This window comes from Dermacentor variabilis, chromosome 6, assembly GCF_050947875.1.
Source record: "Dermacentor variabilis isolate Ectoservices chromosome 6, ASM5094787v1, whole genome shotgun sequence".
Lineage (NCBI taxonomy): Eukaryota > Metazoa > Arthropoda > Arachnida > Ixodida > Ixodidae > Dermacentor > Dermacentor variabilis.
The window spans coordinates 33,797,889-33,823,995 of NC_134573.1; the positions used below are offsets into that span (position 1 = coordinate 33,797,889).

At 47.1% G+C, this 26,107-nt stretch overlaps 1 protein-coding gene across 12 annotated transcripts in view; it reads left to right on the forward strand.

The window, feature by feature from the left end:
* The window catches only part of LOC142584714 (solute carrier family 41 member 1-like), a 448,191-nt gene that overhangs the window by 359,882 nt on the left and 62,202 nt on the right, over positions 1-26,107 (forward strand). For 11 of the 12 annotated variants that reach the window (XM_075694932.1, XM_075694925.1, XM_075694923.1 and 8 more), the window contains one exon: positions 23,989-24,096. The exons of the other annotated variant lie outside the window; for it this stretch is intronic. In XM_075694932.1, coding sequence (XP_075551047.1) covers positions 23,989-24,096 — 108 coding nt within the window. The remainder of the gene's footprint in view (positions 1-23,988; positions 24,097-26,107) is intronic. 12 annotated transcript variants of the gene reach the window in all.

Consider the following 26,107-nt stretch of genomic DNA (forward strand, 5'->3'; position numbering starts at 1 on the left):
ACTGGTATCTTTGTTTTTGACGGGGGTTGTATTTGTGTGGTCGTTAATGTTTTCCTCCAACTCTAGCGAAAAAAATGCACAGAATCAATGGCCTGAGCTAATAGAAACAATTAGCGTGCGTACAACGTAAACAGATGCGGTAGAGGCCACATTTATTCGTTTCTAGGAAGCGAAAGCATCTGTCAGCTTTGGCGTCCTAAGCGTGCGGCTAGACCTCGCCGAGGCCAAGGATGCCGCAGTAAAGTCACCGGTTCCAGCTCTGCACAGTCGCGCGGACTTCTGGAAGTGGACAAGAAACATTACTAGGCCAGCCATATTGGAAACCAGGCTAGCAGGAGCCGCCCCATGGGATGGCGGACGCACGGTCGATAACACGTGCTTGGGTCCTGTACTAACAACCGATACAATCTTCCCAACGAAAGCAGCTTTAGGAGCCCAGTGAAAGGTCCACATGAAGAGAGGGTTAAATGCAGAGAGCGAAGGTTTGAGACGAACAAGAAAAAAAATTATGTTGATCCCACGCAGTGTGAGAATCAATGTAAGCGATGTTTTTCCACTATTTGCTTTCATTGGCAGTAATTAGTGGCGATGTTGACGGCGAACGTTTTATTTATTCAAGGTTTAGTCCAACGCAAGAGTGGGGTTGTGGTGCACCATATTTCATAACCGCTGAGAGCGTTGAACATTGTCATTGCCTCACATGGCACATCGCATCGTGGCAGAAGTATTAGACAATAATTGAATTATGGAGGCTGTACGTACCAAAACCTGAATACGATTATAAGGCACGCCGTAGCGGCGGACTCCGGTTTAATTTTAACACCAATTTTAACGTGTCCCTAAATTTAAGTGTTAACGTGTCCCTAAGAAGTCTTAGGGACAAGTCTTAGAAGCGAGCACTTCCGCGGTGTTACCTAGACACGCGGTGCGCTTTAATTACTGCGGTTCTGCTTCCGCACGGCCTACAACAGTTGTCCCCTTGAGAAATTTTCATGATGTTTATTTTTCAGAAATAGCATGAACCTACCTTAAACCTTAAATTTATCCCGCTTTCCTTAACCGCTGTCGTGTCTAGTAGTATCGTTACCTCTCCTTCTAGCATCAACCTTTCTTTCACTCCCCTCCCCCCTTTTATGGCAACTGCGAACAAAGTGGCAAGCCTGTTACTACCTCGTTTCGCGGGTGCGTTGGTTTCACACATTCTTTGCCTGCTCTCCCCCTCGCCCAACCGTTCTATCGAGCCTCCTTCTGTAACTGCATTCGTAGAAAGGTAAGCGCTGCAATTTTTGCTATGCTTTTGAGGCGGTCACGAATAATTACAGCTGCCAAGAGGCTAATCTGGCGACGGCCAGGTAGCTCCAGAGGGTATTTCGCAGATTCGACACGGTACAGAGGTCAAAACAATCTCTCATGTCTCCTTTCTTCTCTGCCACACTCCTTCCATGTATACGCACGCTCTAATCCACCACTGACGCGGCTTGCAAGAAAGTAGCAGCAGTGGGAAAGTCGAACAAAGAGGCAAAGAAACCGTCGCTTTACAAGAGCGTGCGAAGGGCTCAAAGAAGAACGAGAGATATTCCAGGAAGTCGCAGCTGGTAATGGCAATCTACTCCAACGTGTCCCGCTGCAACAAGTCTGTTGTGCAAGAAAACAGACCTGCCCAAGTTTATGCGTTTCCCGGCAGACCGTCAGGAACGGTGACAAAAAGAAATTGACCGGATGGATTGATGTTATGACCATCCCCTTTGGAACGGGGTGGTGGGTTTCGCCACTAAACTCTTGCAATTATACTGCCTAATGTCCCACCTAGGTGAAAAAAGAAATGATGAACTCCCAGAACCAAATTTTCTGACTCTCTATTGTGAACTTTGCTTTTGTGCGTCTCCGATTTTTATCGTTTGCCTACTTTTCTGCCACCAATCTTCCGATCGCCTTTTAACATTCTCTATTCCGGACATGTTTACTTCTTCCCTGCTCTCGCTGGACCCGAGGGCTTCAAGGAGGCCAGTGGTGCCTAAATCGATCGCTCGTCAATTGTCTTCACCCATTCTAATAAAATACCATAATAAATATAATTTGATAATATATAATAAATTATATATATATATATATATATATGTATATATATATATATATATATATATATATATATATATATATATATATATATATATATATATATATATAATAAAATAATAAAACATATTCTAATGAAAGATTCTAATAAATCGTTTCCCTAGCTTTACCGCAGCTCGCGTATGCTTCTTCTTCCTTCTTATATCTCGCTTTATAGGTGCATGTTCTAAGGCATCCCGATCTCGCTTCGAAAAGTAAGGAGCTTCCCTTTGAGTCCTCATAAATGGGTTCTTCCCTGATTTCGCTTTTTCCTCTTAAGTAGTTACTCAAGGCAGGTTTCTTTTCCATTGTCACCAACCATGAGATTATATAAGCCTCTCTGACTTTCCGCTTGACGTTTCATGTTGCTCAACCTAGAGGCCGCGTACTTGATGCTAAGCTTCCTAGTTAATTTTCTCACTGTGAATCAACGTTTTTCCTGTACAGATACCTCAACACTCTCCCAGCCCACTTACTTGACGTTTTTCATAGTCAATTTTGCTGCGACCTTCCCTCACTTCGAAACTAATCCAGCCCATATCACCCTGCAAAATTTCATTTGTAGTCTTCCCGTGAACGCCCAATGCGAGGCGCCCCACTGACCTTTGGCTCCCGTGGAGTCCTGATTGTACCCCTCATTTAAAGCAAACAACCGCAGTTCCGAGCTTAAGTCCTGGAACCATTACACCTTTGCGCATACCCCTGACCATGTCGTACCTATTCTATCCCCATAACGCTCTGCGCTTCATTGGGGCTGCATTTCTCTTCCCCCTCACTGTTATTGTTTTTTCCTCTGTTTCCATATATCTATTGCCTTCGTTTATACACATACCAAGATATTTATGTTCTGTTACCCGTGGTATTTCCTGCCCCGGTATTTCTACTGTCTGTTCACTGTTTTTATTGAATACCATAACACCCGATTTTCTAACACTAAATTTCAAAGATAAATTCTCTCCTTCCTGCTCACAGATATTAGCCAGACGTTGCAAATCACTTTGCGTGTTAGCTAGCAACACAATGTCGTCCGCATAAAATAAACATGGAAGCTGCTGCTCTACTACTGCACCCGCCTGTTTGTATGGAGAATAAAGACGATATTACTTCCCTCCAGCGCCCTCTCCATCCTCACCATGTACATCATAAACAACAGTGGGGTTAAAGGGCACCCCTGCCTCAGTCCTTTGTTGATATCTACTTTCTCCTCACACCTCTTTCCATCCCATTCAACACAGGCGGTATTTCCTAGGTAAATCTCTCTCAAAAGCTGTAGACAATTGTCACCTAAGCCTTCCCCTTCCAGAATATCGCACAAAGTGTTGCGGTCTAAGTTGTCATACGCTCCTAAAATGTCTAAAATGGCCACATATAACGGTCTTCTTTCTACTCTTGATATTTAAATACGCTGAGTAAGAAAAAATAAGTTATCATCTAAACGCCTACCTATTCTGAAGCCATTCTGAAGTTTTCAGTCAGTTTGAGATTAGGGACTTGACCTCGCTGTTATTGTGTGGCCCAGTTTAGGCGACTACAGCAAAGCGTAGGACGAGCCCACACCTGCTGTATCGGCCAATAACCGGAAATGAGGCACGCATATGGGTTCCGCGAAGAAAGGACGCGGGCAGCAACTCACGCGTGAAGAGAAAGCAGATTAGTGGCTGCAACGTAGAAAAGGCACTAGAACTGCACCCCCGCTCGGAACAAAAGGCTAGAAGGGGAGCGTTCGGGGAGACGAGCGTGAAGATGAAAGAAGGGGGGTGCTTGAGGTCACTGCCACCGCTAATGCCCACGCGCTCCCCAAATGTCCCGTCACGGAATTTGGGCAACGCGACGCTGCGCAGCCGCTTTGATGTTTGGCATCCGCGTGCCCCTGCTAAGGATTCCCGTGAAAATCGCTGTAGCTTTATCACTTAGCCGGCTATGGCCGAGGAATGCTTTTCTGTGCTGTTACCATCGGGTCCCAATTATGGTGTTTGTATTTCAAGCGAACCGGCACACAGCTGCACGGGAGACAGATTTCTCAGTACTGGCAGGGTAGCCCGCTGTCCGGCGGATATGGAGTTAATAATCCGCGATTTCACGGAACATTCTCGGCAGCTTGCATGACGGCCGTTTGCAGGTGAAAAGAGGGAAGACATCAGGGGCCGATACTCGCAGCCCAACGTAGGGGAGAGGGAGGTGGCACGTGTGTTTGAGAAATCCTATCCCCTGGCGTGTTCTAAAGAGTGCCACTCTTTCCACCAATGCCGTGTGCGGCACGAAAGTGGTTGTGCTATTGGTTACAATGATGTGAACTCGCATGTGTGATTGGCTGGTTTGCGAATCCTTTCTACAACTGAGGGCTTAAAAAGTCATGTTTGGTTGTGTGGAAAAAAGAGAGCGGAGCTTCGGGCTTGGACCCGGACAGACGCTTCGGCGTTTGAATAAAACGTCACTTCGTCGGACAACGGCTCTTCCTTCGCGCTGCCACCGTGCACTCGAATCATCGAGGGGCGCCGACTTCGGACCTTCAACACCTTCCCTCCTTGAATAGCATTGAAGCTACAAGAGGACAAAGGGAAAGGAAATTAACTTTCTCCAAAAAATGTCATTATTCTCTGCCCATGCTTGCAGCTTTAATTTGATTGCCTGCATTGCTAGCCCGTATATTACTGACGTAATGGTCAACGGCCTATACGAGTGAATTCTCTCTTTCTCCCCCTTCCCTTTATAAATTAAATTCATTCTACTTGGTCGCCAGCTGTCTCGTATTGTTCTATCTTTTAAAGTTTCTTCCTCTGTTTTCACCAGAGCTTCCTTACTTTTTGGTCCTAGTTCATTGATCAGCCTAACGGAAACCTCGTCTTGCCCTGCGGCTGTGCGCTTAGGAATTTTCTCTTCGGCTTTCTTCCAGTCGGAATTGGTCAACACCAGCTCATTTTCCACTTCGGTCTCTTTCATGCTGCTTTTTTCTTCAAATACAGCCTCGTCATTGCTTTGGAAAGATTCGGCTGTTCTTTTTCGGAAGTAATTCATTGCCGCTTCTCCTTCTAGTGTGTTTTCATCTTCGTGTAGGATATGTTGTTGACTTCCTGCCTAATAATCTTATGTGGTTCCAAAATATTCTAGGTGAAGCCTTTTTCTCACGCATTTCTGTCAACTTACGTTCACTTTCACCATTTAATTTTGCTTGTACCAGTATTTGAACCGTATACTTTTTCTCCTGGTATATTTCCCGTTTACTGGTTACTTCATCCTGCGGCAACTGCGCCTTCTTTGCCTGCCTGTACTCTCGGGATGCTTTCTGTCGTTCGGCGATCGCTTCTCGTATCTCCCTGTTCCACCAGCCTTTCGGTTTCTTTTTTCCTTTCAAACGAACTCGTTTCTCTTTCCACATTTCTCATATTATTACACTTAGAAGCTCACTATATTCCCACTCTTTACTTGGTCGTTTGCCAAGTTGTTCCTCGACTCTAGTGATGATATTGGTTATTTGTTCAGCGTTCAAATTTGGACTCGCCATTTTGCACTCCTTGCTCTCTTTCCCAACAACATATCCGATTTTCAATATGATGCGTTTATGGTCACTCCCTATGCATAATTATATACCCTTCCTCACAAAGTACCATTTCTTTCAACTCACGAATTCCTTCTGTCATCAATGGTTGATTGCCGGTTTCCCACCTCCCACGTGATCTGCCCTTCACACTTAGGCCCATCAGTGTATTCAGGATAACGAGGTTATGTTGCTCACAAAGTTCTAGCATTGACTTCCCGTTAGCCATTTAGATCCTGTATCTAAATCCATAGCCATCTAAATCCTGTATGGGGGTATTCAGGTCTCCTAATAGGATAACTTCGGCATCATTCTCGAAATCCTTAATATCAGCACTTATGCATTCCACTAATTCTTTATTCTTCTCTGTGCAATCATTTCCGGTCCACAAATACCTAACTCCAAGCCAAGTTTTTTTCCCACTTGTGTAGCTGATAAACAAAGATGCTCTTGACATTTCGAATTTCTTCTTTTTCGATTTGGCTCCCTCCCTTTCTTACCGACTTAGTTCTGTTGGACCATTCCCAAACATAATTCTCCATCACTGGCGGCTCTTCCGAGTCTCTAAGGTGCGTTTCTGTAAGCGCATACACCACTATTTTTTCTCTATTTAACTGCTCCTGAATCTCTGCCCAATTTTTCTTTATTCAGAGATACCCCGCATTTCCCGGGGGCGTGCAAGTAGAGGGGTTACAACTTCGGAAAAAACACATCTTCATTCGCACAGCAGACTTGGTCACAAGATAATCCATTCCATTCTGTTAGAGTTTGCTCAAAAAATGAATTAGCATAAATGTTCGTTCTAGTTCGGTATTCTCGAATTTTAAAGTCATGATCTGTTCTCTTAGATACATGGTGCGGTGGTTTAAAATAAGTGTCTCTATTGATTCCGGTTTTGTTATTATATATGCTAAATAGCAATTTTAGTCGCAGTTTCCTTCGGCGAGACGAGAGCGCTTCCCATCCGAGCTCACTTTTCATTGCAGTGCAGCTCTCCTCTCGCTTGTATCGCCCATGAGCGAACGTTCCCGCTCTGTTTTGTATTCTCTCGATTTGGTCGATCAAGGTTTTCTGACGAGGGTCCCAAACACAACACGCATACTCCAAGATCGGACGAACGAATGAAATATAAGCAGTATTTTTTAGGGCAAAAGATGAAGATTTCAAATTTCGCTGAATAAGATTTAGCGCTCTGGCAGCATTTGCAACTACATCACTCGCATGTGCGTTGGAAGAACAATCACTTGAAAACGTCACACCCAAATATTTATGCATAGATTTCTGGTCAATAATATCAGTGTTCAAAAAATAACGGGTTTCTATTATTTTCATTTTTTTTCGTGAAAGACAAATGAAAAGATTTTTTGTATTTAGTTGCATTTTCCACTTTTCACGCCATGAGACAATGTTAGTAAGATCAGCCTGCACATCGATGGAGTCCTGTTCATTTTTTTATATTTCTATACACTACGCAGTCTTCGGCAAACAAGCGTAAACGCGAAGATATCGCGGTAGGAACATCGTTAATATAAACTAAGAACAATAGCGGCCCTAAAACAGATCCTTGAGGAACTCCCGATGTGACCTCTACCCAAGGAGAAGTAGCGCCGTTCAGTATTACGCATTGCCGACGCTGCGACAAGTAATTGGCAATCCAGTTACACATTTCTTAACGTTTGCCTCATGAAGTTTTCCTTTCTTCTGCCGCCCTGCATGTTTATGTAGCCTATTGCATGGCGAACTCTTTCTAGTTTTCTTACTTTTTCTGTTATCCGCGGCGATGCTATACTGAGGTTCCCTTAGGGGACCTTCTTCATTACTACGCACTGTGGCCTCCTGAGCTCCCGCGGGCCCTCTAAAGAAGCAACAGCATGACCAGTAAGTCGCCGTCCCACTTCTCGAGCATGCCTGTAGTTGAAGTGGATCCCATCTCGTTTAAAACCACCACACCTTCTCGCTTCCCTGTTTACTTCGACAACCTCGAAGCCTTTTTCTCTGCTCATTTTACATATCGCCTCATTAACTGCCACTGCGGCTCTTTGTATGTGGCTGTCAAGTACAGGCACCTCCGGCACCGTGCACACCATGATCTGCACCTGAAGGGACAGGTCGCGCAAGTCGTCCACCCCCTTCGCCAAGCGCTGGGCTAGTCCTGTCGCTTGCCCGTTTTTATAGTGTATCCACACGACGGACGGCTACACGCAAATCCGTGCCGCGGACGCTTATTCCGCCACCCGCCCGGCTGCGAAGCGCATCCAGACGACGGACGAACTCAGCAGACGACCGCGCCGGGAAAATAAAGATGGCGGCGCCGCCCGAAGCGACTGCCGTCCGCCTCGAACCTGTCAAGTCGTCGTCGTCGTCCACTGTGTGGCGCGTAACTTTCAAACTGAGGCTTGTATTTGGTTTAAGTTTGTGTCCAGAAGCTTGGACAGCAACGTATAGGTGATGAGTGGGCACCGTTTGCGAAAGCGATACTCAGATTCTCGGCGTGTAGGCTTACAGAGGCTATATTTGCTGTACATGGCCTCGAAGATGTTGCGGCGGCCCGGGCGGATCTCACTGGTCATAAGTTGAAATGATTGCTTGTTTCTACTCACTCTAGATGGCGCCGTCGGTGTAACAAAGACTTGGGGCTTCTTCGATTTTCCACTTCTGGCTACCCGCGGGCTGCCAGAGCCAGCCAGAGGCGCTATTCTGGACATAGAGTTTCTCACTATATTACCTAGAGGGAAATCTGCGCTGTGGTATGCATGTGAATTCCGGTATATTGGGGATTCGGATTGGCATCGTTCTCGTAGAGACAGGACACCTTGAAGACGCGCTTGGCAAATACCGTTCCGTCTGTCGTAATGATTCATTTTCTACTAGAACAGCACGGGAAAAGCTGTTTTAGCTTTATTATTACGCGAAAACATGTTTTGTTTAACTATGAGAACTTGTTAATGCGTGTACGACTACATGTTACGTAAAAAGTATCAGCGGGCCGCTAAAGTTGGAGGACAGACGACAAGGTTCGCGCTCGCTTTGAAACAGTTAATCGTCTGTTCTTGCTTTTCTTCGCTTAGTCATGCGTCGTGGGTGAGTAAAGATGTAATATGCGTGAATGGAAACGTTTTATGAAGATTTTACTTTGAGGACGCGTTATTTGCGTAGCCATATCCACGTTTTAGACGAAACCTCTTAAAACACCAGCCAACAGGAGCCTCGCAGACACATATACCGTCATTCCCATGACGGCATGGTGCCCCCTTAAGAAACTCCCATAGACGGTGGCGCCAGATTACCCTCTAGGTGTTATAGTGAGAAACTCTATGATTCTGGACATTCCGCCATTTTCTTCGATGCGTGACGTAGGCGCGACGTAAACAAAATGGCGCTGGTGGCCCCGTTTTGCTTACGTAACGTGACGCCAACTTGACGTTTCGCCTAAGGAACTGTAATGAAGGCACTGAATGTTGCGTTATCGATAAAGCAAAACAGTTTTCCTCCGCAGTGAAAATAAAGCAGCTATCTCAAAGCGTTTGATTATTCCGTCGAAAGCGCTTCTCGTTTCCGTCGTCTGCTGCGTACAAGCCGTCGTCTGCTTCAATAGCTAGGATGCGTGTCCCCGGAAAATGGAATGAGTCATCGTATGTTGGCGTCAACGCGCTTGTTTTCTTGCTTGAGACAACATACGCAACCTACCAGTGGTGATGCGCACACGTTCTAGGCCACGCTATCGCAATCTCATGAAACGCAAGTGACTCAGCCCGACTCGGCCGGCTGAGAAACGGCCGAATATCACCGACAGCGTTGCGCGCGCCAGAGATATCCACTAACGCGACGCAAGCGCCGGCGCTGCCATCTATTGTTTTCGCTGGTTACTCGCACCGCGGGAGGAAACTTAAGGCGCCGCCTTGCGTACATTTCTTTTTATAAATTAGAAAGAGGCCATTGTCATAACTTTTGATTGTGCGAAAAGGCATTAATCTTGATTACAATACAAATGCAGCAGTGAAAAGTGGACAACATTGCCGAAAGTTTGCTATGTTCAACCAATATTATTTCGTATAAACGCGTTCTTTTAAAAAATGATGGCCCCAAACACAAATGCCAACACCACCCTAGAGCGATGCAAATACTATGAGCACGCGTTATGAAGAAAAGATTTTCGTGGCGCCAAACGACGGGGAAAATGTGGCGGTACGCATTCCTCTTGGCTGCCATTGCATATGGCTGCTCATTAGCATAATTCGCGCGGCTCGTCGCAGCAAAAATTATGGCGGGAAATCTCAGCAATGGCGGCCCAGCGCAACGTCACGCATCGTCAAAATGACGTTTACGAAACAGCCCTTCCTGTGACGCTCCTCACGAGATATTCCTTCAGCCAATCAGCAAGCTGGCGTGGCGCACATCTTGGATCACCACCACATATTCGCGCAATTGCAGATGCATTGCACTGGCTTCTACACGTTACCGCTCACATTCTTTTTGAAGCGCTAACATCACAATATATCTGCCAAGGACCAAAAAAAATGTATTAGCCCATAAAATTTGCAGCTCCACGTCACGTTTCATCATCGCGATGAAAACGCAAAATGGCATTTCGCAAAACTTCCGTTTCCCTGCACGAATTTCAAGGCACGTGAGCTCTCCACAACCAATCAGAGTCAACATGGCGGATAATGGCGGCCGTGCAGCCGCCATGCGTGTCGAGAATAGCACCCCAGAGCGTCTTCGTTTTTCTCGGGTTGCACCGCCCACCGCGGGACGCACTTCCGCCGGGCGTTTGTTTGGCTCGGGCTGGACGGTTCTGGCTACCCGCGGGCTGCCAGAACCTGCCAGGACATGTGCGAGGACGATTTTGGTCTTGCTGCTCCCTGGAAGTTCTCTGGCTAGCAGACGACTGAAAGAGGCGATGGGCGCTCGTCGCCATCTTTGCGAGGACTTCACGGATTGCAACGCGGGTGCTTGCGGACTTGCATTTACCTCGCTCAGCCAACTGTCTACGGTCATCTTCGGATTTCCTTACTTCTAGCGTTATCTTTTTAGGTGCTAACGTTCCGTTCCGCATGGCGAAGCGGTGGGATACGAGCCGTGGTGAACCGTTTGAAGCTTTTGTGTATGTCCCCTGATTGCTTCTTCGCGGCGGTGAACAGCGCGCCGCGCTCTCATGCGTGCATGTTATCTGCAATGTGTTCCACGCAAGTTGTAGATGCTCATTCACAGATTGCGGTACATTTTGGGTTCGTCTTTCACTGGTGGCGTTCCTTTTCACATATCTCGCGTATACCTCATCTTTCTCTGCAGTTAGCGAATGCTTTGCAGCTAGCCCGTGTTCGCTCCGTCTCTCGATCCGTCGTATGCTTAGGTGGCAGCGCGAAACCGATATGTGTTCGAACTGCAGGCCGTTGATCTAAGAATACACTGATTGCACTCGGTACGTTAGACACACGTACATTGGCTTATTGCTCTCATGATTGCGGCCAATGTTGTTTTTCATGTGAAACGTTTCGCTGGTCACAGGCGACGTGCATTTTCATGTGCCAGCCGCGTCCCCAGCTCCTTAGGGTCAAAATGAGAAGCACCATCAGCCACACCAAACTTTCTGAAATCGAAGGCCAAGCAGGTCGGCACGAAATTTTATGCGTATGAGACGTACCCGATAACCTGCTTTTTCATGTCTTGTGATAACATAGCGCCAACTCATCGATGTCGCCGGTGGTCGGCGTGGTCGCTGCCAGCAGGGATCCTCCAGCTTTCGACAATCACGATTTCGCGTCTTGTCATCTGTCGTGTCGGAGTCCATTCGTTGCGCTGCGCAAGGCGAGGCTGGTCTAGTACGCGTCCTGCGCCGAGTCGCGCGTAAGTGATCGTACTCCTGACTGCCAGGTATATTTTCAAGCTGGCAACGCATAAATGGGCCGACTACGCCGAGCGGCCGCCGGCCTCGCCGGGCGCTGCCATGCTGGTAGCATGTTTACATTTGGCCAGCTAACCGGCGTTCGATTTTGCAAACTTCGGGAAGGTTCGGGTCATTTCGGGTTGTCTTTGGAACCCAGCCCGCGTGACTTCCTGTCAGAACCGGAACTAGCTGGCTGCCAGCGGGCTGCCAGAACTCCGAAAATCGAAGAGGCCCTTTGTCATACGTGTTTTTCACTCTGTATGAAAATGGAGATCGAAAGAAAACGACGGTTGGCCGCAATGGCTGTTGTTTTGTCCGAATTGCATGATGACGAGTACTTGTTTCATCGGAAGAGGTCTTGTTACGCTCTCGTGTCCACATAATCGGCGAGAGTCATGCCCCAGAACGCGGGGAACTGCTCCACGATATGTAAGAACAAAGTTGCCTCTTAGCTCAGGTTCATTTCAATCGCTCTTGTGTGAGTCGCGCGCGCGGGAACAGACACGAATGGTGTCAGCAGCGACGAAGCTGTTTCAGAAAGATCCCAAAGCCGCGGTTGTTGCCAGACTGTAGATCATGCTAGGGTAAATCCGCAGCATTCGACCCACAAAATCTTGATGCGAAAAATAGCTCGGCATTTTCCGTCCATGGGGGTCGTGGACGGCACAAATCCGTGACGCGTAGTCACGTGATGCGCCGTCCGTCGCGAAAAAGACTGATTTCGTCCGTCGTGTGGATCCACCATTAGAATGTCATTTAGCCCACCTGCTACTATGGCAAGGTTGCACACGTGGGCATTTTCCGCAAGCTTTGCTTTGGTTCGCTCAATTACAGAACCCAGCGTCCGCCCCGGAAATGTCAATACCGCCACTGTTTTTTATCGCCTTTCACCCTCACCGTAATTAATTGGCTAGATGCTTCTGAGCACCTAGCCAGATTTGAGTCGCCGGCGATAATCACTATTTCGACTCTCTCCTACCACCCTGCTTCCCTTTGTCTTTTTCCGCGTGATTCGGACTCGACAAGGGGCATTGACCCATACGCGCCCGCTTTTCCCGCGTGGCGGCCTCAGTGTAGGTGCCGCTCTATCCAGCTAACCCCTCACCACGTTGTACGCATTCCACATAGTTCTCTGGTACTCCCTCTCCTGTCACGTCCGTGGACTGCGTTCCATCGTCACAACCGTTCTCGTTTACAATGACGGCCCTGTTCAGCTTCTCCTGGGCTGCTTCAAGTCTTTTTTCCCACTACCTTCCGTGCATCACGCGTCCTATTTAGCTCATTTTTGAGCTCTTCCACCTGTTTGACAAGCTCTTCCTGGAAAGCTTCCATTTTCTTCAGCCTAGCATCGACATCACAGTGCGTGCCGGTTGACTCGATTCCCTCTCCATTCTCATGCGTCCCCTCGTTTGCCTTGAGGGACCCCCTGCGCACTGCCCGCTTTTCCGGCTTTCTTGCCATGTATTGCACGGCCTTTTTCTAATACTGCTTCCAAAATTGTGAGCGCCGCCTGCAATGAAAACGAAGAACCTCGCGCCACGCCGTTTGATTGGAAAATAAGGCCTACGCTAGCGTGCACTCCGTGCTCCGTCTATCTATACTACCAGCTTTGTGCGTTGTTTAAGAGCGTTGTTGGATTGGTTTCAATCAGTGCTTGAGTAATGATTGAAGAAGTCAATATACCCCTGCCGTTTGCGCATACTGCATGGACACGGGACTTCTCGAAGTGGTCCGCAACGAACGACGGCGTTTGGGAGTACCTGTCCTCGAACACCTGAACCGTTCGTCAAGAGGACCGAGGCTGGGAGCTACATGACGAAGACTACGTGGCAAATCAAAGGATAAAATTCACCCCAATGACCAAAAGTTCGACTGGTACGAGCGACGTGCAACGTCCATGAAGACGGGTGGCCTGTACGTGGTACGCAAACGGAACCTGTGTTGGCAGCTCCTGCACAGTATATACAGAACACAATATGTTATATACAGCCAAGCAACAATGTTTACTGTTCGAAATTGTTAAAATAATGTCGAAAATATCTGTATATTCACATCATTAACTACTGTATGACATTAAAACTTCTTTCTGGGCGAGTTGGTGCGTGCTTGACATAAATATTGTAATTGCGCAAACACATGCAACCACAAAGTAACATGGACGAGACACAAGCGCTAAACTACATTAAACTTAATTCAACAAAATTTTATTGCGGAAGACGGATACCTTATGTAAGGGGAAATGCAGAAGTGAAGGGGGAAGGGAGTGATCCGATCGGGGAAAATGACGTTGCGCATCGATGAAGGAACGTGCCGGCAGTCAACGGAATCAGGCGCAGAAAAGCAAGAAAACTAGAAAAAAGGCGAGGGATACTAACATACAATCAAATCAGTAAGCGGTCGCTTCCAAAAATTGAAGCTCTGCAGCAAAAAGCGATACAGAGGGGGTGGTTACGCACTTGCTGCCATATTTCTGTATGTGAAACGCTTCCAAACTGTCCCGCGCTGTCGCGTCGGCACTCTTCCAGAGAATCTTCGTATCTCCCAATCGAGCCTCGCAACCTCTGTATTCAGTTACGTGCGCGACCAAATGTGCGTAGTTGTCCTTTAAGCTACTTAAATTTCGGGTATGTTCCCCCAAGCGTTCATTAATGCAGCGGCCGGTTTGACCGCAGGTTTGGGCCAAACCAGCAGCTCTTTTGGCTAGTAATAACAGCGTACCTTACAGTGTGAACTATGCTTGTCCAGCAAAGCGACAGCTTACGAACTGCGCGAGCATCCTAAGCCGTGGTAGGTGCTTGATTAAAGACATCTTTGTTCTATACATCGCTTGGCCCAAGCATGCGGCATCAACGTTAATAGATCTATAAACGTTGTGCGGCGTGACTATGCGAAGTCGTATTGCGGCGTTAGCCAGTTTTCTCTTTCTTTTTCGAGAAAGAGGATGATAATCGCTTTTTTTTTCCCCGTTGTGTTCGTTCCGTTCTCACACGTATTACGTAAATTTTGTCCTCAGAAATAGCCATCGCATTCATTTTATGCGATCCCTCTCGAATTTTATAGCTTTACAGGGCAAAAAGGCAACGCCGAAACACATAGCTTATATATGTATCATGCTCGTTCACCATCCGCAGTGATCGATGCGTTTAGCAGCGCCATCGGCTTCTTGCAAAAGGCTAGCGTAGACATATATTGATTTCAAGGCTACCAGACTTGAAGCGCGTGAGAACGATGCCGGTTCATCACAAATATTTGATAGCGCCTGCCGCTTAGATGTTTGGTGATTGCCTTAGGTTGGCCACGCACACGAACATGCGCTCTTTTGTTTTAGTCCCTACGCCAAGGGATCAGATGTAGATCACATTTACCATTTCATGCTTGTTAATACAGAGACGCCGGTTCCCTTCGCTGAATTAAAACCGATATACGCAAAAAGGTTCACAACGCATACACACACCGCGGCTGATAATGCGCGTCACATGTTCGCGCACCCAAAAGATATTTCCGCGTACTGTAGTTACCAATGCACCGAAGGGCTTTCCTGACGACCTTATATCAACGGACATTGCCTAACTTTCACAAAGTACGATCCAAAACATCTCGAAATCGTTCCGCAGCACGCGGCAGCAATACTTTCGAGCAGCGCACGCCGGATCGCACAAACCAGAGAGGAGGAAAGGCTCGCAGCGCGCCCTTTCCTCCTCGCCCGATGAAGAGGTCTATAGACCTTTGCACTGAGGCTTCCACGGGCGCCACCATATTTGGACTACTGGCGCCGCCTAGCGTCTGCTTGGCGGCGACGCCATACTGGACTGTCGTTGCTCAGCCTCAGCGCGCTGCTGTTGCTATCAACAAACAGATCTAAAAACGTTGGTTGCTATCTACGTCTGTGTATCTCCGTATCTTCGGCCTTCACAGAGTCGTCTTGCCACTTTCGTGCTATTCTCACCAGTGTCGAGAGGCATCGCCTACGCATCGAGACGGAAGCTTTCCTGCTGGCGGCGAACGTAGGACTGCACGCGACTGCCGGATGGCGCCGGGAAGCGTCAGCTCAGCGCTGCAGCTGCTTTCACCCATGATTCTCTATATCCTAAGTCTCCTCAGCGTCGTTTTCGACCTTTAGTGCAAGTATCACCAGTGTTAAGAGGTGTCGCTTTACGCATTACGGCGAATGCTTTCCTGTTTTGAGCGTCCGTGGCTGCGAATCAGTCCGTGCGATTGCGGAAAGGCGTCGACGTCAGCCACTGTCGGCTTGCCGCCGTGAGCCGACATCGCATCAAACGGGCTCCTTCCCCGGCTTGCTCCTGTGGCCACGACGATGAGGATGTTCGCCATCTACTCCTCGAATGCCCCATATACGAGATACAAAGACAGCAGCTAGAACAAGAGCTACACTTCATCGATCCTCACTGGCCTTTCTCACTCGCAAAATTGCTGGGCCCATGGCCATCGAAAATAGCACAGCGAAAAGCATTGAACGCAATTGAACATTTTTATGCAGACACAGGCGTCCTCAACAAATACTAGGCATTGCATTGAATAATCACACGAAGTCACTAAAACATTCTTCTATTATTTGTATTAGTGCTTGTATATTACGTGTTATACATTTCTTGTAGTTGTGCATGAATTATTTTTGCACTGTAATTCTTCATCTGTTTATATGCTCATCGAAGTGTACATCATGGCCGTTTGTGTGTGTTTGTGACTGTCTACGAACTCATTGTGGTGCAACTTGCAATTGACTTTTAGACTGTGATGTTCATAGGCGTATAGGACTGTGCTGTGGCTTTCTCAGCCTATGAAGATTTTTTTTCATAATTTTTTTTCATTTTTCTACATTGTTTTTTTATATTGTTGTTTCTGCTATGAGAAAAGGAGTAGCCGTCACCATTGTAAGGTGACTACGTCTCTTTCTTTTATTTTCATTTCAATAATATAAAGAGACCCAACAAGGCCAAAACTTAATTGACCTTGTTGGTTCATATTTGCATATTTATAGCCCATCTAAACATTAGGGGCTGACGATGGAGACACACACAGCGCATCTTACCTACCTCACGTATCCGAGCTGAAGCATCGGCTCTGGATTATCAGATGTCCGCTTCTCGTCGATAAAATTAATCGAGCAGACGCGCGATGACTCCGCAGGGAGGAATCCCTTACGATTTAGAGAGCTAATCCAGCGATGCTTCAGTACGGCGTCGCAAGGAAACCGATACAACAAGCACATGATGCAGCCGCAGTCCTCTTGCAGAACATTGTGCGTGCTGCACTGCACTTTTCTTGCTGCATTGCGCTTCTTCTGGCTGTTCGAACAACCGTACACAGCGCAGTGCTGCCCGGACGTTCGCATAGCCTGTGCTGATAAGCATAAAATCGCGAAAACGTCGTGCAGCCAATGCGGGAACTGCGCGCGTGACAGTCCAGCAAGAGATGGCAACTATGAGGCGCTAGCTACTCTCGCTACCGGGGGCCTGATATCCGTTTCCCACTCTCTGGTTCGAGGCTTCCGGTGCAAAGGTCTATAGGAAGGTGTCTTTTCTAAAGCCACGGCGGTGCTAAAATGAGGGCTACGCCACGGACGCATGCATCGACAAGCGCATAGAACGCCCTGATGAATTCCTTGCGGCCAAACAAGCGGATTGAGATGCTTGGCGAGTTGCACTTTGGCGACCTCGAGAGTTTGAGCAGTTCCAATTAGTAGCGATTGTGCATGTTCGCAAAGTATTTGGCGCTTAGAAAAGTGTAGATCACTTTGAAATTTAGCGCAATGAAAAGAGATAAAGCGTAAATGAACAAAGCCACAAGAAAATCTGAATCCACAAGTACGAAGACAGAAAATTCCATGCACTTTCCACCACTCTCATGGTGGCTCAACAATCGCAGCGCCGGAGTTCTCTCTAGTAATTATTGTATGAAACTCTATGATCTATATTATCCGCTCTTCCTTTCTTTAACGCTTCCAGCCTAGTACTTTCCAGGTAACAAACGGCATGCGTGCTATCAGCGCGACGTAGCATTATCGACAGGGAAGTATCGAGCGCACCGCTTTCAATAAAGAAAACGCCATCTAGGCGGATTACGATTATTGTTGTGAGACGAAGATACGCGCCGAAAGGGGGAAATTCTTTAAAGAGCCCCTCACCAGGTGCGGTCATTTCGAGCTGACAAACGCAGAGCATACATACATTGCGCAATAGCAATCGTGTCTCGAAATTATTACATGGCTAGCGACGCGTAAAGACCAGAAATTTCAAGCCGAATGCTGTTTTCCCTTTTCCTCGCGACCGCCGCGCTCCAAGCCGGAGTATGACGTACACGTGCGCCTACATACACCTGTTTGCACTATGACGTCGCTCGTGGTGACGCGTGATGTCAAGAAATATTCAAAGTTACATCTATTTATTTGTGTGATATGTTGCTTGAAAAGAGGAATTAAAGCTTAGAAAAATAATAAAACACGTCGACCGATTGCGTGCATGCTTTTATTTTACTTCGTACCGCAGCAAGGGAGATGTACTTCCGTTTCGTCTGCTTGTTCCCACGTCATGCAGTCGCGCGCGCAGACACTGAAACTATGTCTCATTTTCTACCGTGTTTCAGTGCGGTATCTTCCTCTGTGATACGCCTGTGTCTGCCTCAGTATGCGTGTAGCACTAAATTACACCACTAGTCAGCTGTCCTTGTGCACAGCGCGTAAAATCATGCACTGTTGAAAGCGAGGCGATCACCACAGCTCGCGCGCGACGCCGTTAGCGGAATTGCGCCGCACCGGGAAAAAATAAACGAAAAAATTACCGACGATTACGTTACTTCCTAATGCGAAATTTGAGCGCAGCAAATAAGCTGTTTCACCTTTTGGATAGATTGAGGCAAAGAAATCGAGCAACACATGCATGCGCTATCACAGAATTTTTTTTTTATTTTTCACACGTATTCCTTTAACAAAGACTCCACTAACAGTTCTTGACAGTCATGAAGGAAGCTTTGTGGTCGGAGAAATAGACTGATATATGTTCGACTTGGTACACCAATGCTTGATTCTCAAAGACGAGATGTATACAAGTGCCTCGCGAGGTTGTCACAGCCGTGGGGGAAGCAGAGGCTAAGCGCCGACGCCGAGAAGACCCTGCCGTTCGCGCCGCCGAAGCGGAGGCTCATTGCCGCCGTCGAGAGCAACCAGCAGTAAGCGAGGCTGAAGCAGAAGCTCATCGCCGCCGCCGAGAAGACCCTGCAGTTCGCGCCGCCGAAGCGGAGGCTCATCGCCGCCGTCGAGAGCAACCAGCAGTAAGCGGAAGCGGAGGGGGTCGGCGTGTACACCCAGCGGCAAACGATGGGGGCAGAAGCGCGCGCAGCAAGCGGACAACACGATAAAGGGAGGAGGGAAGAGATAGCAGCGACTGACTGATGCCTTTGACTGATACTCTTTCTGCATGGCGGCGACGGTGTTCTATGCAGTCACGTTATCTTGACTCTCTAGCGGCGTCAGCGGCATCCAGCGGTATCAGTCGGTCGCTGCTAGCGCTGGGGGGATGAAAGGGGGGCGGAGCTGGTTACGAGGCCGACGACGACGCCGACGACGACGACGACGCGAAACCCAGGAACGGACGCCAAAGAGCTGCGCTCTAAAAAGAAAGAAGGTGGGGCCCGTGACGCATGCGTCACGCAATCCTTGAAGTCCGGTATGAGAGAACGCAGCGATGAAATTTCCCTTCGAAAGTGCACTGCGAATTTCGCTTGCTCAAGTTGCACTTTGAGCTAACGCACTGGCTCAAAGTGCACTTTAGTTGGTCCGTGTAACAGGGGTATTCACACAAATACAGGAAGCACTTCATCAGGTAGCCTCTTTTGTAGCATGAGTTGGAATGTAATATTTACACGGATGTCACACGGTACCCATTCGATTGCGATTGAGCGCGTTCGGGATCTATTCTGGCCTCTCATGCATGTTTGCTTGATAATTCTGGCACGTGTTCCCGTCGCACCGCCCGCCAACCTGGCTGATGTAAAGGCCGGCCTGCACTGGCGTTGTAGCGCCACTTCGCCAGCACGCAAAAATATCCGGAAGTGAATGAGATCGTCACTCGTTGTAATGACAGCAGGGTGTGTGCAACGGGACAAGGCGTGCAGTGCCTCCTTTTCCCGCCTCACACCCCTCCAGTCTTCTAACGTGCTGGTCATTTCTTTTTTGTTGGCTCATCATTGCTTAAATCTCAAACCACTTTCGCAGCAGGAAAGAGCGTTCGCCTCGAGCGGAACTAAAATGAACCGGTGACCATAGGAGAAAGTAGGACGCAATGGCTTACTCGGATGCCTTCCGCGCGAGTACATTAAAAACGCATCAGTAACTTATTGCACAACGTCTGCGTAACAGACTGGCAACCGAACAATTTTCTCTTTCCTTTTCTTATGATACACGGCGCGACATTATGTTGAGCGGCAACTCGCGCTACCGTTTCAGTTCATGGTGCACGGAGGTGAAATGCGGAAAGCCGATCGCGTTGTGCGGTCGCTTTGTTTTGAGCGGCGCAACCGAAGCCGCTGTCCTGTATGCACACGCTTTCCTTCGCGGGACGAAATATTCGGGGTTGGGAGAATGGCTTTCGAAACACTTCGTGGAAGCGTTGGTACAAGCTAGCTACACTTTTTTTTTGACGTTGACATAAGCGTTTTTACTTTCATTTTGTTTAATGGTATATCATAGTTTACTTTCCGCTACTTGATCCTCTTTCCTCCTCTTCTCTCACTGCTGGCCACAGTTCAAGTGTCGCCAGAAGTAGCTAAACATACAGTGGGCTCAGCAGTACTTTCTTTCCTTCGTAAAAACAACCGTTTACTACGTACAACCACTTTAAATACAAATATCAGTCTCCGGTACTAGTTATGCCTATGGAGAGTATGTTTCGCGGCAAGATTCATTGTCGGTACAGCGCGTTTTGGGTTGGCACCTACGCGGCGAGGAAGGGTCTCAGAAAAGCTTACATGCACGATTCGGCGATTAGAGGCTACGGGAATTGTACGTAATCGCTGGCAACGTTTATCGGTATGACGAGAACACTCGGATATTCCCGTTTAGATGCACGTTCGCAAAGTTAATGAGAATGAACTCAGTCTCGGATTCACCAATTGTGACGTCTGTCGCATTCCAGGTCTATAAAAGCTATACGAAAAACCTCGCACATTACTGCATGTCATATTCACCGCTAACAAAGACGAAGACAGGGGAAGAGCTGACAAAATGACGACACCGGCGGTAACACTGATTACGCCAAACTCAAGTTCTTGTCGCACATTATTCCTCTGTGTGTCTGCTAAGTTTCAAGTAAATGGAATGTCACATTTGTTTCCCTTGCTCAATAGTGGCTTCTGCATGTTACAGTATTTGTTTCAGCGCTATTCTCTAGGCAGAGAAGTCGCTATTGTTGTATCCAACCATAACCGCAGCCATAGTCGATGTTACCAAGCCCGGTCGCATGCAAACGCTTTGATAAACCTGCTTATTGTGTTCGTTTGCGAAACAACCTCTTTCTTCTTCTTCTTCTTCTTCTTCTTCTTCTTCTTCTTCTTCTTCTTCTTATTATTATTATTATTATTATTATTATTATTATTATTATTATTATTATTATTATTATTATTATTATTATTATTATGTTAGCTTCAGCGGCCAAACATGTTCACTTCACATGACAACTACCAGCGCCCCTCAATCATCGGCATTAGGACCACTACATTTTTTTATTATTAATGACCTTCTTTCCGCTATTCAGAATTAATTCCTTCTATAAGCCCATGACATCAATATTTAAAACCAAATTTATACTTTAGATGATTGTCGCTTCCTGCTGTTTCACCTGTTTTGCTTTTGTTCCTGAATGGTGCGAAGATAACGTCACCTTGAATGTTCCTAAGGCCACAGACATGACTCACACGCAAAACAGCGAGCATTTCTTTTTCTGATTCTGCAGATGCTCTACGATTCTGTGAGGTCCGTGAGAGCAATGGTCTCAGTGTTCCTTCTTTTTTCTTTTTTTTTTGACACAAGCTCACACTTTTCCGCTCATACTAAAGGCGTTGCATTCCTGGGTATGCACTCTCATGGCCTCGTTTGCAGATTATCGATCACCCGCCGTGGTTGCTCAGTGGCTATGGTGTTGGGCTGCTGAGCACGAGGTCGCGGGATCGAATCCCGGCCACGGCGGCCGCATTTCGATGGGGGCGAAATGCGAAAACACCCGTGTGCTTAGATTTAGGTGCACGTTAAAGAACCCCAGGTGGTCGAAATTTCCGGAGTCCTCCACTACGGCGTGCCTCATAATCAGAAAGTGGTTTTGGCACGTAAAACCCCAAATATTATTATTATTATCGATCGAATTAAATTCCCGTACACCATTCCGCCAGTCGTACACAATAATCTGTCTTCCTCAACCCGAACACGCGTCGGTCATCTGCAATGGCATTTCTAGATCCAGCAATGACATTACAAATCGGATCCAGAACAAGTTTCTAAGAATATATAATCACTGCTTTGCTAACACGGACACTGGATCTTATTCCAGCACTGTTGTCGTCGCCCTCACTTCGCTGCCGACATAGTTGCGCTTAACTTCTGTCTCTTTTGAAACTCCTTCACGGTATCCTGTACATGCACTGACCTATTCAGTTGTATCATGTTTCCTATTCCGTGCAAGATCACCAGGGAACATCGACCTTTCCATGTTCCTGCCTGTCATAACAAAACCTCAACCATCCACAGAATGCAGTCTTTATTACGCCTGTTTTTGTGATCTCGACATTTTTCAGAACTCGCTGTCATTGTTTTTTTCCGAGCTTTGCGTTGTCGTATCATAGTTTCAGGCATTGTTCAATTGCCCTCCTCGTCCTTTTTCTTTTATATTCACCTTGCGTCTTGTATGTGGACTTTTTTAAACAATTGTTGTCTTTACTGATTGTTCTTTTTTTTTTCTTATATTCCCCAGCAGTTTCTTTTACACGTATGCGTGCGCAAGCACTCAGACAATATGGTTGTTCCTGGCAACGGTAAATATTTGATTGATTGAGACGTTCGTGTGAGAACGCAAAGTAGAGCCTCCTCAAATGCGCGAAAAATTCCTGAAATACTACGAGGGTAGATTTCCAGACTTATTATAATTGCACGGCCGGGTCAGACATACGAAGGTTATTGGACACTAAATTTGAATAATAAATTAAGCTATGCCCGCCGCGGTGGTGTAGAGGCTTTGGCGTTGTGCTGGTAAGCACGAAGTCGCCGGAACGAATCGCGGCCGCGGCGGCCGCATTACCACGGAATAGAATGCCGGGCATTGGCTGCACGTTAAATAACTCCGGGTGGACAACATAATGCAGAGTCTTCCTTTACGACGGGCCTCAAAATCGTATCGTGGTGTTGGCCCTTAAAATACTACGTTTTTTTTATAAATTAAGCTTTATTTGTAAAATACGTTTTTACAGTAGCAAAGCGGCAGCTACATTTATGGGAGGCGCCTTGGTACGATACAGGAAAGACGCAAAAACGAAATACGAGATGCGACGCGATCTTGAAATTCTCGTGCCAGCTCGTCATGACGTCACGCTGAGGCAGCGGCGCTCGGATTCCAGTGTAAACTTCAAGCGGCAAAGTTTGGTTTTAGCTTACTCCGCTAATAGCCAACCACTTTTTTTTCGCAAATGAACGGAAATGGGAGTTCTTAAGGTATATAGAAAAAGGGGATGACAGTTGGGCGACGGCGAGTTGGCATGGCAACATTTACTCGGTCTGTAGCGCTTTGTCCTAACTGCGGTTGTAAACCTTCCTTTGAGGACACAGAAGTCCTTGCAAGACACAAATGTAAAACTACACGCGAAATCATTGAGACATTTCATGTTAAAAGATTAGAAGAGATTTCTGTGAGCCAAGCGTGATTATCGCTGTTAGAAAGAGAATTTTTGTATCTCCTGAGCAAGTTTGTCAATCGCAAATACTGCCTTTGCTTGAGTTATGACGGCTTCCCTACCTTATTATATGTTTAACTGATAGTCTTTAGGCCTTGTTTGCTTGCAACGGCTTTTGCAGTCACACACACACACACACACACACACGTATATATATATATATATATATATATATATAAACATTCCGTTGAGAGTTGGCGCTAGTCCTGCTAGTCCTTCCTTCTCAACTTGACCCGGCTTGACTAATGCAGCTGAACTTGCTTTTTTTCTTCTTTAGTGTCCCTCTAACGAGGGACACAAGCGTTGATGCCGTGGAACCCTTGTCCACTGCTAAGTGCAGTGCCGGGTGTTCATCACAGTACATCCGGAGAAACGAAGCCACTGCCGCTGATGAGTCTGGTTCTAGCATATCGCGTTTGTTTCACGCGTGTCTTTCGCCTTACCAGTGCAGCAGCGAGTGAACTCTCATCGGCTGCGCGCTGTTTCTGCATGCGTGGTGCAGGGCTGGCCCGTGTACGTGGCGTACCGGGAGCTGTTCGTGCTGGTCCCGCCCCTGCTGGGCCTCAACGGAAACCTCGAGATGACTCTGGTTGCACGCATGAGCACGCAGGTACGTCGCGCACCCGCGAGGCGCCGCTCGCGTTAATGTTTCGTGTTTTGGGTCAGAGGCAATTGGAGGAATGGTGGAAGAAAAGTGGGGAAACGACAAAAAACGGAGGCGTACAAATGCACAGTTCGCAACAGGGGATCAGAAAATTTCGTTGTGGGAGTTCATAGTATTTTTCTTTCTTTTTGTCTTGTTTAAGCTAGATACGACATTATGCAGTATAATAACAAGAGCTTGGTGGCGCAACCCACCACCCCTTTCCAAAGGGACGCTCATAACATTCCTCCATCCACGCGGGTAATGTGGACGATGCGCTATGCAACTATGTTACGTGCGCCAGTATGGTGACAAGCAGTCAGTCATGGTCATCAGTCATCAAAGGAACAATTTCAGAATTGAGAACTCGCCATGTTATATTTATTTTTTTCATTATACAGACAGCCGTTGCTAGAACGTTATAGGCAGTCGCTAGTGATGGATTGATGCAACAATGAGCGTAGAACATAGGCCCTCGTAAAAGAAGCATTGAATGCTCCCCTTATTCAAATTGGCATTGATATGTTCCTTGTTATTACGAGGAAGTTGTTGGAAATGTACCTGGTTTCCTAGCAATGGGCTGTTTTCGATATATTACATCAACTTATATATACGCAAGCACTGGAATACAAGAATAGTTTACTGCAACTTAGAAAAAAGTGTAACCATTACAGACAAAAACAATATTGACAAGTTATGCGAAAACAATGAATGGCTGAAGCACATGCGCATGATACACAGGAATTGCGTGCACAGCATATTCAACGTACAAAAGCGCGTCAATCTGGCCTCACGCTTTACCGGTAATGCCACCTATTTAGTGTGAGTTAATGCTTGCATTTGCTGTGCACATATTTGTTTCAAGCTATAAAATATCTATGCATCAGGGCACGCGTCGAGTCAAGGTTCTGAGAGGAGGCTGCTTTTGTGGCTGCGTGACACCTCGTGCGGAAAGCACTCTTGCGTTTATATTATGCTCTGTTCAGACTACACTGTAAACGAAAATAAACCCACCTGGGAGTTTTTAAGAGGTGATGTGCCCTAAAACCTCCCCTCTCAAATATTTACTCCGATGTATGGGAGCACAACAGCGCCATCCCCTCGTTTCACTCCGCTGGCTAGCTGCGGGAGTATTAAGGCGACATGACGCGATTTTACTCCGCTTAAAAATCTTGTTCTCCCGTGAAACTCCGACAGGGAGTTTTAAAAAAACTCCCATCCGCCGATACAGGTTGGTCACGTGGCGCTTCCCATGAGGCTGTGCGCCTCGCCAGCGACCGGGCGCGTTCGGCGGAGCGGGCAGTGCTCATGGCTGACGGTTTGTTTACGTCTGTGAAGTGTCGTTCCGCGACAGCGTTTCGTCAATTTGTTTCCCGTATTTCCTTCCAGAAAGTGTTATTGGCATGCCTGAAGCTCACTGTATCTCAGCATCAAGTACATTAGCTGTGATCGCTTTGCTGACAACGATGATTGCAAGAACCACGTTTTCAAGTGCGGAAAAAGGCTTAGGTATACCTCGAAGCTGCTCACTGGCTCGTGATGTCGGCTCACGTTCTGGCTGTGTTTTCGTGCTGCGTCACCCTGTCTTGTGTTCTTCAGCACGTGAAATGCGACTTCTATGACCTTTTAGTACATGCTGACAACGTCCAGTGTAGTGTTTGAAAGGACCGCGTAGCAATGGCAACAGTAGCCACTGTTCGAGCGACGACATCCGTGCTAGTCGCGCATGAATGGCGTAACCAAAGTTCGTTGCGGTGCTGTGTTGCCAGTGAGAAAGACCGGAGTGCAAGCAACTGTTTTTATGTATCTGTGAACGGATATCCTCGCCCTAAGAAAAACGGTAGGACATAAGTATGCGTACTGAAAATAAAGCTTCTTATTGAGCGATGTGAATCGAATTGTTATCGCGCATATATGTTTGGTCACGTCGTTGCTTCCTATATTGCATTAACATTACGCTCTATCCGAGACATTGATT